At 45.7% G+C, this 14077-nt stretch overlaps 1 protein-coding gene across 3 annotated transcripts in view; it reads left to right on the plus strand.

Annotated features, from left to right (window-relative positions):
- Positions 1–5384, plus strand: part of KANK4 (KN motif and ankyrin repeat domains 4) — a 68295-nt gene extending 62911 nt beyond the window's left edge. For all 3 annotated transcript variants that reach the window (XM_061121721.1, XM_061121722.1, XM_061121723.1), the window contains one exon: positions 4845–5384. In XM_061121721.1, the coding sequence (XP_060977704.1) occupies positions 4845–4949 (105 nt within the window). In that variant the 3' untranslated portion in view covers positions 4950–5384. The remainder of the gene's footprint in view (positions 1–4844) is intronic.
- The last annotated feature ends 8693 nt before the right edge of the window (positions 5385–14077 follow it).

Below are 14077 nucleotides of genomic sequence, written 5' to 3' on the forward strand. Positions count from 1 at the left end.
TAACCCATACCAAGCAGTTACCTCAGACCATCTTGTTTAAATCCCATAACTACGTTATGAGGTTGACTCTGTTGATGCCACCCATTTGCTTATGAGGAAACCGAGGCACCAGGTGGTGAAGTAACATATGCAAGGTCACACAGCTAGCTAGTAGAACCAGCTCCATCAGACTCCTAAGAACACTCATAGAAACTAACTCTTTCTGTGCATTACCTCATGAATCATCTCAATAATCCAGTCAGGGGACTTCAGTGATCCCTGGTGATCCAGTAGCTAAGACACCATGCTCCCAGTGCAGGGGGCCTGGGTTTGATCCCTGGTTAAAGAATCAGATCTCACATGCTGCCGCTAAGAGTTTTCATGCCACAGTTGAAGATCCTGTGTGCCAAATGAATAAATAAATGAATAAATCAATCAATAAATATCCAGAAGATCCAGTGAGGTAGAGCCTGCCATCCCTGTTTTGTACTGACAAGGATGCAGAGGCCTTGAGCGCTTATGTAGCAGTCATAGGTCACAAGCTTCTTATTCTTGGAGTGAAAATTCAAGCCCAGGTCTGACTCCAGTGTCCTTAATGCTGGCATTATAATTTAATGCTTTAAACAGACTTCTCTGTATTTTCTTAGCATCCACAGTTCAAAAGGGACAAAGGCCTGGGGAGGGAAAGAGCGCCCCCTTCCCACTCAGGGACAGCCTCTCTTACTAGGCCACCTCTGAACTCCCCACCATTATTCCATCAGTGACTCAAGCTGCCAGGTCCCTCCCACCACACTCAGGCAGCAGGCAGACCCGCCCCTTGTCTTCAGGTCCCCTGAACCCCAGCTCTGTCCGAAGTCATTTCTGTGATCAGTGGAGAGCACAGACCCTCTTGAAATGCCTGTGGGAACTGTGGCAGGCTCTGAAAATAAGAGCCTCCTTTTCCAGATGGGATACAGTCAGACTAAGGCTCTGTGTCAATGAGCTCCCTGCAGGGTTGGTCTGGGGCTGAAGGAGGTGTCCCCTTAATCTGGAACAGGCCCAGGGCCCTTTCACGGGGTAACCACAGCAGTGGAGGAGGCCTGAGAGGGCAGGCCTGCAGGACGGGGGACAGAAGCTTTGCAAGTCCCTGGTTAGCGGGCATCACCAGGCAGTGAGACTGAGGCTATCTCGCGGAGTCTGCCACAGACTAGAGAGTTCAGTGGCTGCTTTCAGGAGGTGGAGGAAGAGCCGTGGCAGGAAGACTCCATGGTTCTTCCAACAAATTGAGTGATGGTTAGAAGCATGGACTTTTAAACACCCATGAGTTTGAAACTGGGCTGTGTAACTGTGCCTTTGGGCAGGTCACCTAACCACTCTGAGCCTCAGTATGCTTGTCTGTAAATGAGGATAGTAATAGACCAGATCTTAATATGGTAACATTTGTAAAGCCCTTATTAGATAGCTAAGAAATATTTAGTTAATGGCAACTGTTATTGTTGTGAATAGGTGAACCATGATAGCAAATACAAAGCAGCCACTGCATGAATGAGTAGGAACCAGGGCATTTTCAGGCCGTGTCTGGAGGGAATAGGGAGGATGAAGGTCTGGAGTTAGGAGGGGCCAATCAGAGAAGACTGGTCCTCAAAGGGAGACACGGTTCTCATTCGGGAGTGATTTTTTCCTCCGGGGAAGATCCCACAGTGTCTGAAGACATTTTTATCTGTTATAAGTATGTGCAGGGGTCAGTCCTGGCATCTAGTGGGTAGAGGCCAGGGATGTTGCTGGACATCCTACAATGTACGGCAGCAATGAAGAATTACAAATTATCTGGGCCAACATGTCAATGGTGCCAAGGCTGAGAAACTCTGGTATAGGTGAATACTGAAGTACTGAACTTCTCGGATGAGAAGCCATCCAAGTCAAGTGCTGGATCAGGAAGAGCCAGACCAGGGTTGAGGACCAAGCTGGCTGCAGTTTGGGGGAGGGCTGGAAGCTGGGGAAGTAGGAACGGGGCAGCTAAACCGGAGATGGTGATGGAAACCCATCTTAGGGGAGGGTGGAGAGGGTTAGGTGATGCCCAGCGAGCACAGGGTTGCCCAGGCAGTCAGTCAGCAGGCCCACAGAAGGTTCTAGACCCCAGCTCACAGAGGTCAATCAATCACCGACTGCCTGCTGAGGTTTCCCAGCAGGAATTTCCCAAATTGACTTGGGTGAGAAATGTCAGTGGGAGATAGGGACAGCTGACTGGGGACCCAGCAAGCACCAAGCCCTGTGCCTCCTGCTGTGCATGGAGGGGGGGTGGTGTCCAGCCCTTATCATGATCACCATCTCCTTCCAATGTTCAGTTTCCTATGGAGACTTAGGTACGCCGTTGGAAAACTGAGAGAGAAATCATGTCTTGAAATTGGATTCTCTCATCCTGCCAACATTTAAAGGTTGCTGTGAATGCAGAACCCCCAGAACAGCCAGCAAGGTGTCTTTCCCAAGTTTGGAAGGTAATTGGGGAAATTGATCACCCAGCCTCTTGGGGCAGCCAGAGTGATAAGGATGCGGAGGTGGTGGTGAGGGTGGAGGCCTGCCCCCAACCCCGAGGCTCACCCTTGGAAGGGCTTGTTTGGGCAATGCTTCCAAAACACTTATTAAATTGAGAGCTTCTAGAAGGCAGAGACTATGCCTTGCTCATCTTTGCCTGATATGCAGTGGCTTCTTGTTGAGTTCTTGTCATATTGAAAGATAACCCCCCACCACACACACACACACACACACACACACACACAGAGGTGTGCTGGCTGCCCGAGCCCCTGCCATCTCTCTGGGCCTGCAGTGATGCTGAACAGGGACCTGCCGTTCCTGACTCCCACCAGAGCTGCGTGCCATGGACTTGTTCCCAGTGCTCGGGCAGAGGCATCTCAGGGACACACCCTCCCCAGGTGGTCTCTCTGGCCACCCTTGCTGAACTGAATGTGGCCCTCCACTTTCTATGTCTGCAGTTGAAGAGCTCCTAGATGTAGGCTGTCATCTCCAGGTGGGCCCTGTCAAAGTTGCACGTGTCTGGCTCTGTGCACGGGACTGGCTCTGTGACTCTTGCCCGGTTAATCACACTGTGTTTGTGTTATGTGGCGCCTCCGTGTTGATGAAGTGCGGCAGGGGACAGGCCTAAATAAACCCCGGGTGCCTCTGTGGGGCTTTCACAAGATGCCTCTAAGGAACATCTTTGCTTTCTTCCAGACTTGTCCAGTCTAGGAACACATTCGTTAGGATTCAGGTGGCTCAAGTTATTGATCAACTTGAATACTCTGTTATAATGTCACTGGTATTCCCTCTTTCAACAGTGCATATTAGGACTGACCAGACTGTGGGCATGGGGCCAGGGGCTGGGCCAGCAGAACAGGCCAGATCCAGTGTCTGATCTCATGGGGACTGAGATTTGTCGAATAACTCCACAAATATCAAGTTGCAAAGACTGATAAGAGTCACGAGGCCTTTTCAGGGAAAACTTCATCTTTGTCTGTTTGGGGAAGCCTGTTTGCTGAAACGCTGCTTCCTCTGCCTGTCCCCCACCCTTCCCCCATACACACAGGGTGATCATCCTCTCTGGAGCTCACTCTGCTTCTCTGCTGCTTGTTTGACCTCTGGCCATACATTATAGTTATTTACATGTGTGTGTTGGTGGGGGCGGGGAGGGGGCCCTGGTGGCAGCTAGACTCTGTCCTGAAGCTCAGAGAAGAGACTGAAGGGATTTTAGTTCAGTGTGAACACTTCCCACCTGCTCCTGTGTAATTTCCACATTTTAGGAAGTAGTTTCCCCCATCTGCAGTAGAGAGCACTCTAGTGAATCTTGGGTGGCCCCCATGTGTCAACCTATTAATGTTTATGCCACAAGATGTAAAAATATTCACACATTTAAATGGGCTAAATAAGGACCAGAGATAACCTTAGGTTGGATTTTGCCTCCAAATGAGTTGCCAAAAAAGTGGGTTTTGGAGCTGTTTTGGTTTCATAATTCTGGGTATGGGCTGGAGCCCTCATGGAGCTGAGCATCGACTGCATCATGGCAGCCCTCCCCCTCATCTCTGTGCAGAGAAGGGCTGGTGCTGCCTACTGAGAGTTGCTCTGCCTGCAGCTTCTTTAGATAGCAGGATGCAGCTCCTTGCACTGCAACTGTCACAAGAAAAGTTAGCGTGGTATTAAATATCAAGAGGTAAAAATGAATGTGCCCTTCCTAGTTGCAAGCCCATTTCGAAGAATTGATCCTTAGGAAATAATTAGGAATGGGAGCATGCTTTCTGCACCAAGTTTATGATGGTGGAGACTTGGAAACAACCTAAATCTCCAGTAGAAGGAAAATAGTTCAGTAAATAATGGAATATTATACAGTGGATAAGAAAAACGATATGTTCTGATGGCTGTGTAAGAGCAGGGAAAGTCTCATAGCATGTTATGGTGAGTTAAAAATGAAAGCAACATTCAAAATTGATACACGTGATCATTCCTCTACATAAAAACCAACAACACATTTGCACAGAAGAAAAGATTGGAGGGAAATTCACCAAAAGGCTAAGTCTCATTTAGGTCTGTGTAATGAAATAATAGAAGAGTTGTTTTCATCCCTCTGTTTTCCGATTTTAAAAGAAAAAGTGTTAAAAACCAAGTGACACTTCTTTATTTTCATCGGAACAGATTTCCCAGGAGTGAATGCTGTTTTCACAGAAGGGAGCCCGTTTCTCTGACCCTCATGTCATTGGAGTCTCCTCCTCTCCTCTGAGAATGCTTGAAACAGACTTCCATGCCCTGTATATATCTCTGGTTCCCAACTCACCCTTCCTTTCTGCGGTGGGAAGCAGATGGGATAAAAATTTGTTTTTCCTTTTCTTTCTCTCTTGTAGGCTGGCCGAACGGCTTTGTCCATCGCTCTGAAATCGCCCGCCCATGTGGAAATTGCAGGGCTGCTTCGGGCCCACTCGAAGCAGGGCAGGTCCCTAGGGCCATAGGGGCTGTGGAAGAGCTGGCAGCTATGAACAGAAGAAGCATTGTTTGGACTCTTCCCTCGCCCTTGGAGAGGGCATGGGTCATAGCCAGAGGGCTGCACCTGAAAAGAAGAAATAATGTCAAATATGCACATACATTCCTGTTGTATAATTTTGCTCATTAGGATGCTTTGTAGTTTTTGCCTTAGGCCAAGCCCCAAAACTCTGGGCTGTAGAGGGGTGCAAGGTGCAGGGTGCATTGGTGTCGGCTAAAAAAATTCCCAAACATCTTCAGCCTCGAATTCCTCATGACTCTACCCTTTGCCACACCGTGTAGTGAGCAGGCAGGCAGGAGCACAGTAGCAAAGCAATACTTTTTACATGGAATTTTAAAGTGCACCGTCTTTTTGTTTTTTAATCAATTATATGTGAAGATGTCCCATTGGACATGCATGTCTAGAGAAGAGGGGTGGGGAAGGGGTGGGATTTAAGCAGCTGCCCTGGCAGTCATTCTCTGGAGGACCTAAGGAGAATCACCGTGCAGGCAGGTGAAACTGAACAAATCCCATTGGGGCCTCTGTTTAGTTGGGGTTGACAGAGAAATCTTAAATTCAGATGAGGTAGGAAGAAGCACATTGGTGTCAGTGCCAGATACACAGTCTTGACCATTTCCAAGTCATCAGGTGGCTCCACTTTGGTCCAGGGAAATTGAAATTAAATAGAAAATTATCCAAACTAATGAAGCACATCACGTGTATTTAGGCAGAGCCCAGTTACATAAGCTCTTCTAAATCTGTGAAAGAAACAAATGAATCAGAGTGAGAATCCTTCTCAGGGTAGGTTCATGTCATCTAGAAGCCACCTTTTTCTTCGTAGTAGTATCCTTGGTGGTTTAGTTGCTAAGTCGTGTCCGACTCTTGTGAGCCCATGGGCTGTAGCCCACCAGGCTCCTCTGTCCTTGGTCCATGGGATTTCCTAGGCAAGAATACTGGAGTGGGTAGCCATTTCTTTCTCCAAGGGATCTTCCTTACCCAGAGATCGAACCAAGGTCTCCTGCGTTGCGGGCAGATTCTTTACCCACTGAGCCACCAGGGAAGCAGCAGTACCCATGGCCCTCACAGTAATCCTGGATCATTTCCACTCCACCTTTATGAGCAGACTATGAGCCCTCATGAGGTTCTGAGGTTTCCAAGGCTCCTGGATGCAGAACCTGCCAGTGTGGGCTGCAGCAGGAATGTGGAGGCTGGGCCCAGTAGGGCCTGTTCTGCACAGACATAGATATCTTCTGAAAAGCTCCTTCTTAGACTTCCACAATCCCAGGGGCCACTGTGTGCCTGGCTTTATCTATGAATTTGTTCTTTTTAAAAAAATCTCTCATGCAAAAAAACCCCTCTTGTATAAAAAGAAAAGACATCATAGTTGGGTGAGCCTCACACAGGCAACTCAAAAGCTTGAGTTCTCATCTGATTCAGATACAAATTTGCTTAATGCCCCTTGAGTGAGTCATGGTCCCGCTTTCATCATCTCTAAAAACAGAAGTTATCATACAACCTAACTCCTGGGGGTGCTGGGCAAGGAACAGCCGATGGAAGTCTTAGAGTCCAATTTGTAATCCATGAAGACTGTCTACAAAAATGGCACAGCAAACGTCAGTACAACTTGTGATTCAAAAGAGAGGCTCAGAAGTCCTAGAGCAGGACTCTGATGTGTGACAGTGTTGCTCAGAGAGAATGAAGCAAAGTGTGATCTAAAATGCTTTAAATGGGTTTGTTTTGACCTCAAAGCGCATTTTAAGAGCAGAACCCTACATTAATAATGTGCTAGCCCAGTTCTTCTCAAACTTTGATGTGCATACAAATCACCTGGAGATCTTATTAGAGCTCAGTCAGTCTGGGAGGGAAGGGGGCTGGAGAGTCTACATTTCTAACCGGTTCTCAGGGGACGCTGACACTGCTGGGCCATACCACACCTGGGACAGCAAGACTCTGGCCTGTCCTGACTGTTTATATATTAAAATGCTGCCTCTCAATCTTTTGTCTCAAAATTTCTTTGCATTTCTTTGCTCTCAGCCTTTGGGAACTTGCAGTGTGAGTCTTATCTTCTGTTGTGGTTCTACAGGGGTTCTACAGGGGTCCATGTCTCCCATCCAAGTACAAACCAGGCCTGACCCTGCTTAGCTTCCGGGGGTCCATGTCTCCTGTTGCCAATTTAGAGTCTGTTTCTGCATCTCATGTTGGGTGGCAACTTGCATTTGGTCACATTTTAAAAATTTATCTCATTTGAGTCCAGCTATTATATTAAGTATAGCTTATTTACCAGAGAAGGCAAACTGGTTTTCTTAGTTTGAAGCCACTGAAACATTATCGAAAAGATCTTGTCCACCCTTTCTGAGATTTGAAATGTTTCTTTTCCTCTTGGGTCTGGAATGTGAATATATGACCTCAGCCCTTATACCCATGCCATTCCGTTGAAATGTCTGAGCCCAGAACATGGTGAGATGAACAAGCACAGCTTGCCTCTTTACATTGTCACTGCTCTAAAATTCATTTCTCAAATATCTGCAGAGACTGACCAGGTGCCTGACCTGTTCCCAGTATGGGCTGTTAGAAAGCAGCTATGGTCCCCTCTTGAAAACCAGTGTCTAAGGTTACCATGATCCCAGCCTCAGATTTTGGAGGACTTTAAGCCATGGATCCACTGATTAATACAATTATCAAGTATCTGATGGCACAACCTCCCAGCAGCATAAATCAGGCTCCCTGGAGACAGGTATTAACCTCTGGCCTAGGGAGAGACCCACAGGTACTTCGGCTTCCCTCACTGCAATGCAGGAAATTCTTGCAATCTACTTTTGAAAGACAAGACATACTTGCTAATAGTTCATTTCACAAATAATTCTGGAATGCCTACTGTGGACGGGAGCTGGGCTCAAATTAGAGACACCGGGGACACAATTCAGATGGTCATTGCATCTACTTGGGGAAACAGTGGTGAGAAGGAAGCCCAGAACACTACAGGGTACCCATGAAGCGCACCAGAGCTGGTCTTAGGAAGTCAAAGGAGGCTGCTAGAGAAAGAGGAGTCTAATTGAAAATAAATTAGTGAATATTAGTCAGAAAAGGAAAAGGAGTGAGTGAGAGGTGAGGAGAAAACCGAGCCTGGCAGTTAGACTAGGGTTGCCAGGGCTGAAAGATTTGAGAGCCAGCATTGAGGACCTTCATTCAATTTGATCGAACTGCTGTGTAGAGTTTGAGAGAGACCCTGAGACCAAAGGGTGGATTTGAAAGAGATGAAACGGAAAATACATGGTAACCAGATCATAAAGGATCCTAAAACTGTGATTTCTTTGTACTAAAGGCAATGAAAAGCTATTGATTTATGATGGAGAAATTAATTTGTCTAACTTTCATTTGACACAGATTTCTCAGGTACTTACTCCCTTCCAAGCCTGTGTTTGGGGTTAGGGACATGCTGGTAGGCAAGTTAGGCACAGGAACTTATAGGTTAGTAGGCAAGAGAGACAAGTCATTTTGGCCCAGAATGAGGCATGCTGACACTTGGAAAGTACAAGGTGTGATGGGGGCACAGGTGGGACCCTCAGCCTAGTCCGCGGGTGAGGAGGGGATCAAGGAAGGCTTCGTGAGGACTGTGTAAGCACTCTGAAGAATGACTAGGCATTAGTCTGGCCAAGAAGAGCTGAGGAAGCGTGCATTAAAGACTCAAGACAAGGGAGAACACATTTGGGGCATTAGAAGAACTCCAGTGTTCCTGGAGTAGAAAAAAGGAGGGATCGCAAGATGAGACCAGAGAGAAAGCCACTATAACAAGACGTGAAGGAAATAGGGACATAATACACAGTGCTCAGATTTACATTTAAGAAAGAATATTCCAGGCTTGAGGGCATGAGTGACATTGTCTCAACAAACATTTGTGGACTGTTTATGCTGGGTCGTAGGCTCCAGAGTTCATGGTTTGGTGGAGGAGAAAGACATAGGCTCACCGCAACTAGGATGAATATAATGGAAGTCTAAATAGTGCTGGGGTGGCTGACTTGACCAGACCAGAGGGAGTGGAGGACTCCAGAGGGGTCAACTTTTAAGTTAAGCCATAAAGATGTGTAGGAGTTTGCCCAGGCATTCCAGTTAGAATAGTAGGCACAAAGATGTGGAGTGTGAAAGAGCATGATCTGTTCTTTCAGCGTCATTTCAGGAGGTCTTGGGTTTAGGTTGCACAGGACAAGTGTCCAGAGAGGAGATGTGAGAAGAAGGTTGGTGGACACATCTCACTTTTTCATTGATGAGGGATTTAAACTTGAGCCTATAACTTGAGGGGGAATCACGGACTCCTTGAATCTGAAGCTTTCTTTGGAAAAATACACATGTGTGCCAAATATTTATATAATTTCAGGGGTTCAGAAATCTGCAGTTAAAATCTCACTTCTCTGAGCAGTGGAGCCTTTGAAGACCTTATCACCAGTGGAGCCGCACAATCAGATTTTCACTTTAGAAAGATCACTGGAGGAGGGTGGAACAAGACTGGAGGCAAAAAGATCTGCTAAAAAATTCTCTTAAGACAAAAGTTATAAAGCTGTAAGGGCCATTCCATTGTGGTATCAGCAGGGATAAAGACTAGGGAAAGGCATCAGGAGTGGTCATGGGCCAGGATGTGATGACAAATGGATTGTGGAGAAAGGTCAAAAATGAGTTACAGGGAAATGTTGGTGCCTCTGTCCCCAATATCTATTCTTCCCATCATTCTTAGTAGTAGAATCCCCAACTTTTAGCTGGACACATCACTACCCAGAACAGACTCCATCTCCCAGTAATCCTCACAGCTTGATGTGACCACATAACAGTTAGTTGTTCAGTCGTGTCCAACTCTTTCCAACGCCATGGATCGTAGCCTGCCAGGTTTCTCTGTCCATGGATTTTTCCAGACAAGAATACTGGAATGGGTAGCCATTTTCTTCTCCAGGGGTTCTTCCTGACCCAGGAATCAAACTGGGGTTTCCTCCATTGCAGGAAGATCTTTACCATCTGAGCTACCAGGGAGCCCCTGCAAACCCTGGCTTCTGCATTTATTTATTTATTTATTTTTGACTCCTGCCTTTAAAGAAGAGTGGAAATGCATTTCTCCCTTCTCACTGGCTGGAATGTGGTAGCGACATATCTTGATCCATGAAGGTGAGGCCAACAATCTAGGGATCATAGAATAACAAGTCAGAAAAAACTTAGGCCCCCAGCGCTGTAAAGCCATTGGATGTGCTCCTGACTATTTTTTCCCCATCTGCTATGTGAGTAACAAATAATTCTCTAACTTGTTTACACCATTGCACATTTCTAATCTGTTTCAGGAGAAATAGGACAAGTACACTCAGCATCCCAGGGCAGTCTAAAGGGTCTAAAATGAGACAGGCTGGGAAGAAGTATTTGCAAGTGATACTATCAACCAGGGCTTAATTTCCAACAAACAGCTCATACAACTCAAACAGTCAGACACTACTAAGCTATTAAGCACACATGTATACAACTCAATAACAAAAAAATAAAAAATGGGCAGAAGACTTAAACAGACATTTCCCCAAAGAAGACATGCAGATGGCCAATAGGCACGTGAAGAAACGTTCATCATCACTAACTGTTAGAGAAATCCAAATCAAAACTACAATGAGGTACCACCTTAAACTGGTCAGAAAGGACATCATAAAAAAGCCTACAAATAACAAATGCTGGAGTGTGTGGAGAAAAGGAGACTTTTATGTCCTTTTGGTAACTATATAAATTGGTACAGTCACTGTGAAGAACAGTATGGAAGTTCCTCAAAAAACTGAAAATAGATTTGCCATGTTATAAAGCAATCCCACTATCCAGACCAAACTATAATTAAAAAATACTGAACCTCTATGTTCATAGCAACACTATTTACATTAACCAAAAAATGAAATCAACCTAAATGAGCATTGACAGATGAATGGATAAACACAAATGAGAGATAAAGAATATATATGAGTGTGTGTATATATATATATATATTTACATACACAAAATGGAATAACTCTCACTCAGCCTAAAAGAAGAATGAAATAATGCCATTTAAAGCAACATGGATGGACTTAGAAATTATCATACTAAACAAAGTAGGTCAGAAAGAGAAAGACAAATATCGTTTATCACTTGTATGTGGAATAAAAATTATGACACAAATGAACTTATCTACAAAACAGAAACACAACACTCTATGATATCACATTTGTGGAATCTAAAATATGACACAAATGAATTTATCTATGAAACAGAAACACAACACATATGATATCACTTACATGTGGAATCTAAAATATGACACAAATGAGCTTGTCTATGAAACAGACTCACAGACATAGAGAACAGATATGTGGTTGCAAAGGGGTAAGGGAGGAAAGGATTGGGACTTTGGGATTAGCAGATGCAAACTATTATTTGTAGGATGGATAAACAACAAGGTCCTATGTGTAGCATAGTGGACTGTAGATCCAGAAGAGGGTGGGAGCAAAGGCCAGGACCTGTCTCTGCTCTGCCTTCTCATAGAGAGGATGCACGCAGGTCTGCTTTCCATCCACTGCTGGCTCAGCAGGACAGGCCCAGCCTTGCCTCACTAAGGGACTAAGTTTCTGATAACCAGTTCCAGTGTGTGGGATGTTCCCCTCATCCAAACCATTCTTGGGCACCAGCTGGGTGTCCTACCTTTCAACTTATCTGATACTATGTACCTGGAAATGGAACCAGATATCAAAAGTTAAGGGTTCAGTCCCACAAGACTGCCCTGCCTTTCAGATGCCAATCACAAACCCAGGTTGTCACCTGTGCTTTTGATTGAGCGGTTGTAGCTAAGAGGCTCTCATGACCTCCTCTTGGGTTCAATTAATTTGTTACAGGATCTCACAGAACTCAGAGAAACATTTACTTCCTAGATCACAGGTTTATCATTAAAGGATATGACTCAGGAACAACCAGATGGTAGAGATGCATGGGGTAAGGAGGGGGAAAAGGGCATAGAGCTTCTTTATCCTCTCAAAGTATGCTACTCTTTGTATCTCCATGAATTCACAAACCCGGGAGCTCTACCAACTCTGAGCCTTGGATTGTTATGGAGGTTTCAACATAGGCATGACTGATTGAATCATTGGCCAGTGGTGATTGATCTCAATCTTCAGCCCCTCTCATCTCCTCGGAAGTCAGGAGGTCAGAGGAGTATGACTGAAAAGTTCCAACCCTTTAATCACGATGTGGGTTCTCCTGGCAGTCAGTCCCCATCCTCAGCTGCCATCCAGAAGTTGTTCATTAGCATACAGAAGACCCCTTTATGGCTCTCATCACTTAAGAGATTCCAATGGTTTTAGGAGCTCTGTGCCAGAAATGGGACAAAGTCCTATATGTATTTCTATTATAAAGGACAATGTCATGGGAACACTAGACATTGAGGTCTCTGCCTGTGACCAGAGTGAACATGGGATTCTGGGTTCAAGTGTGAGGTACTCACTGTGTACATTTAAGTTATGTCCTTCTTTCTAGCTGTGATCAGTAATAAAGTTGACATCTCTGCTGTCTCATCTCCAAGTCATTTCCCTAACTCCTGCCCCACTCCTACCCCACACTCACTGGTCAGCACAGTGGTCTTATGGAAGGGTTCAGTCTCATCCAGCTGGTGAAGTGGGGTGGAAAAGAAGGGCAGGGGTCCAGGAGCAGAGAAGGAACCTTGTCTGAAGGAGGCACTGCCACACTCAAAGGATGTTTGAGCCTACAGTGACACTAGTCACTTCTCTTGCACAACTCCAGGGGGTGTCATCTCAGTGTCCTAGTAGCCAACACCTTCTGCCCCTGTGTGCCAGAAGCTACCATTCACAGATGGCACAATGTTTTCCTGGATGGCTGGATCACGGTAATTTGAGTCAGGGAAAGGCAGAGCAGAGCCTCACTGGTGGGTAATTTGGGGTGTCTAGGTCTCAGGGTTCAGAGGTCTGGTCAGGTAGGTTGCAGACTGAGATACAAGTAATTAAAATCCTACCAAAGGGCAACGTTTGCACACCAGGAGCCCATCCGGGACCCAGGAAGAGGGAGTCAGTGATCTAAGGGGGTTCAGTTAGGGAGCAAGGAGGGTGACAATTCAGGCTGACACAATTATAAAGCCACCTGAGTGCGACCCCCCAAGTCAACACAATCTAGATTTAAAAGCAGTAACAGCCCAGCAAGGAAGAGACATGTGACCCAAGGGATCAGGTCAGCCAGGGCTTCTCTCCCCGGTTCTGAGGGCCCCAGGCACTTCTTCGCATCTGACAGCATGACTCCAATCTCTGCCTCCTCCTTTGTGGGGCCGCCTTCTCTCTGTCATCTCATTATCTTCCTTCTGTGCATGTCTATCTCTGCCTCCAAATGTCTGTTTTGTTTTGTTTTTTATAAGGATGCCAATCATATTGGATTAGGGCCCACCCTCAATAACTTATTTTAACGAACTGTTGGACCTACAATCCTTTTAGAACTAACACCCAAAAAAGATGTCCTTTTCATTATACAGGATTGGAATGCAAAAGTAGGAAGTCAAGAGATACCTGGAGCAACAGGCAAATTTGGCCTTGGTGTACAAAATGAAGCAGTGCAAAGGCTAACAGAGTTTTGCCAAGAGAACACACTGGTCATAGCAAACACCCTCTTCCAGCAACACAAGAGAAGACTCTACACATGGACATCACCAGATGGTCAATACCAAAATCAGACTGATTATATTCTTTACAACCAAAGATGGAGAAGCTCTATACAGTCAGCAAAAACTGGACCGGGACCTGACTGTGGTTCAGGTCACAAACTCCTTACTGCCAAATTTAGGCTTAAATTGAAGAAAGTAGGGAAAACCACAAGACCATTCGGGTATGACCTAAATCAAATCCCTTACGATTATACAGTGGAAGTGACAAATAAATTCAAGGGATTAGATCTGATAGACAGAGTGCCTGAAGAACTACGGATGGAGCTTAGTGACATTGTACAGGAGGCAGTGATCAAGACCATCCCCAAGATGGTCCACTGTATAATCGTACAGTCAGCTCCCAGTCCAGCTCTTTACAGCACTGGATCTTGCTTCCATCAACAATCACATCCAAAACTGGGTGTTGTGTTTAC

Source organism: Dama dama, chromosome 20 (genome assembly GCF_033118175.1).
Source record: "Dama dama isolate Ldn47 chromosome 20, ASM3311817v1, whole genome shotgun sequence".
NCBI classification, from domain to species: domain Eukaryota; kingdom Metazoa; phylum Chordata; class Mammalia; order Artiodactyla; family Cervidae; genus Dama; species Dama dama.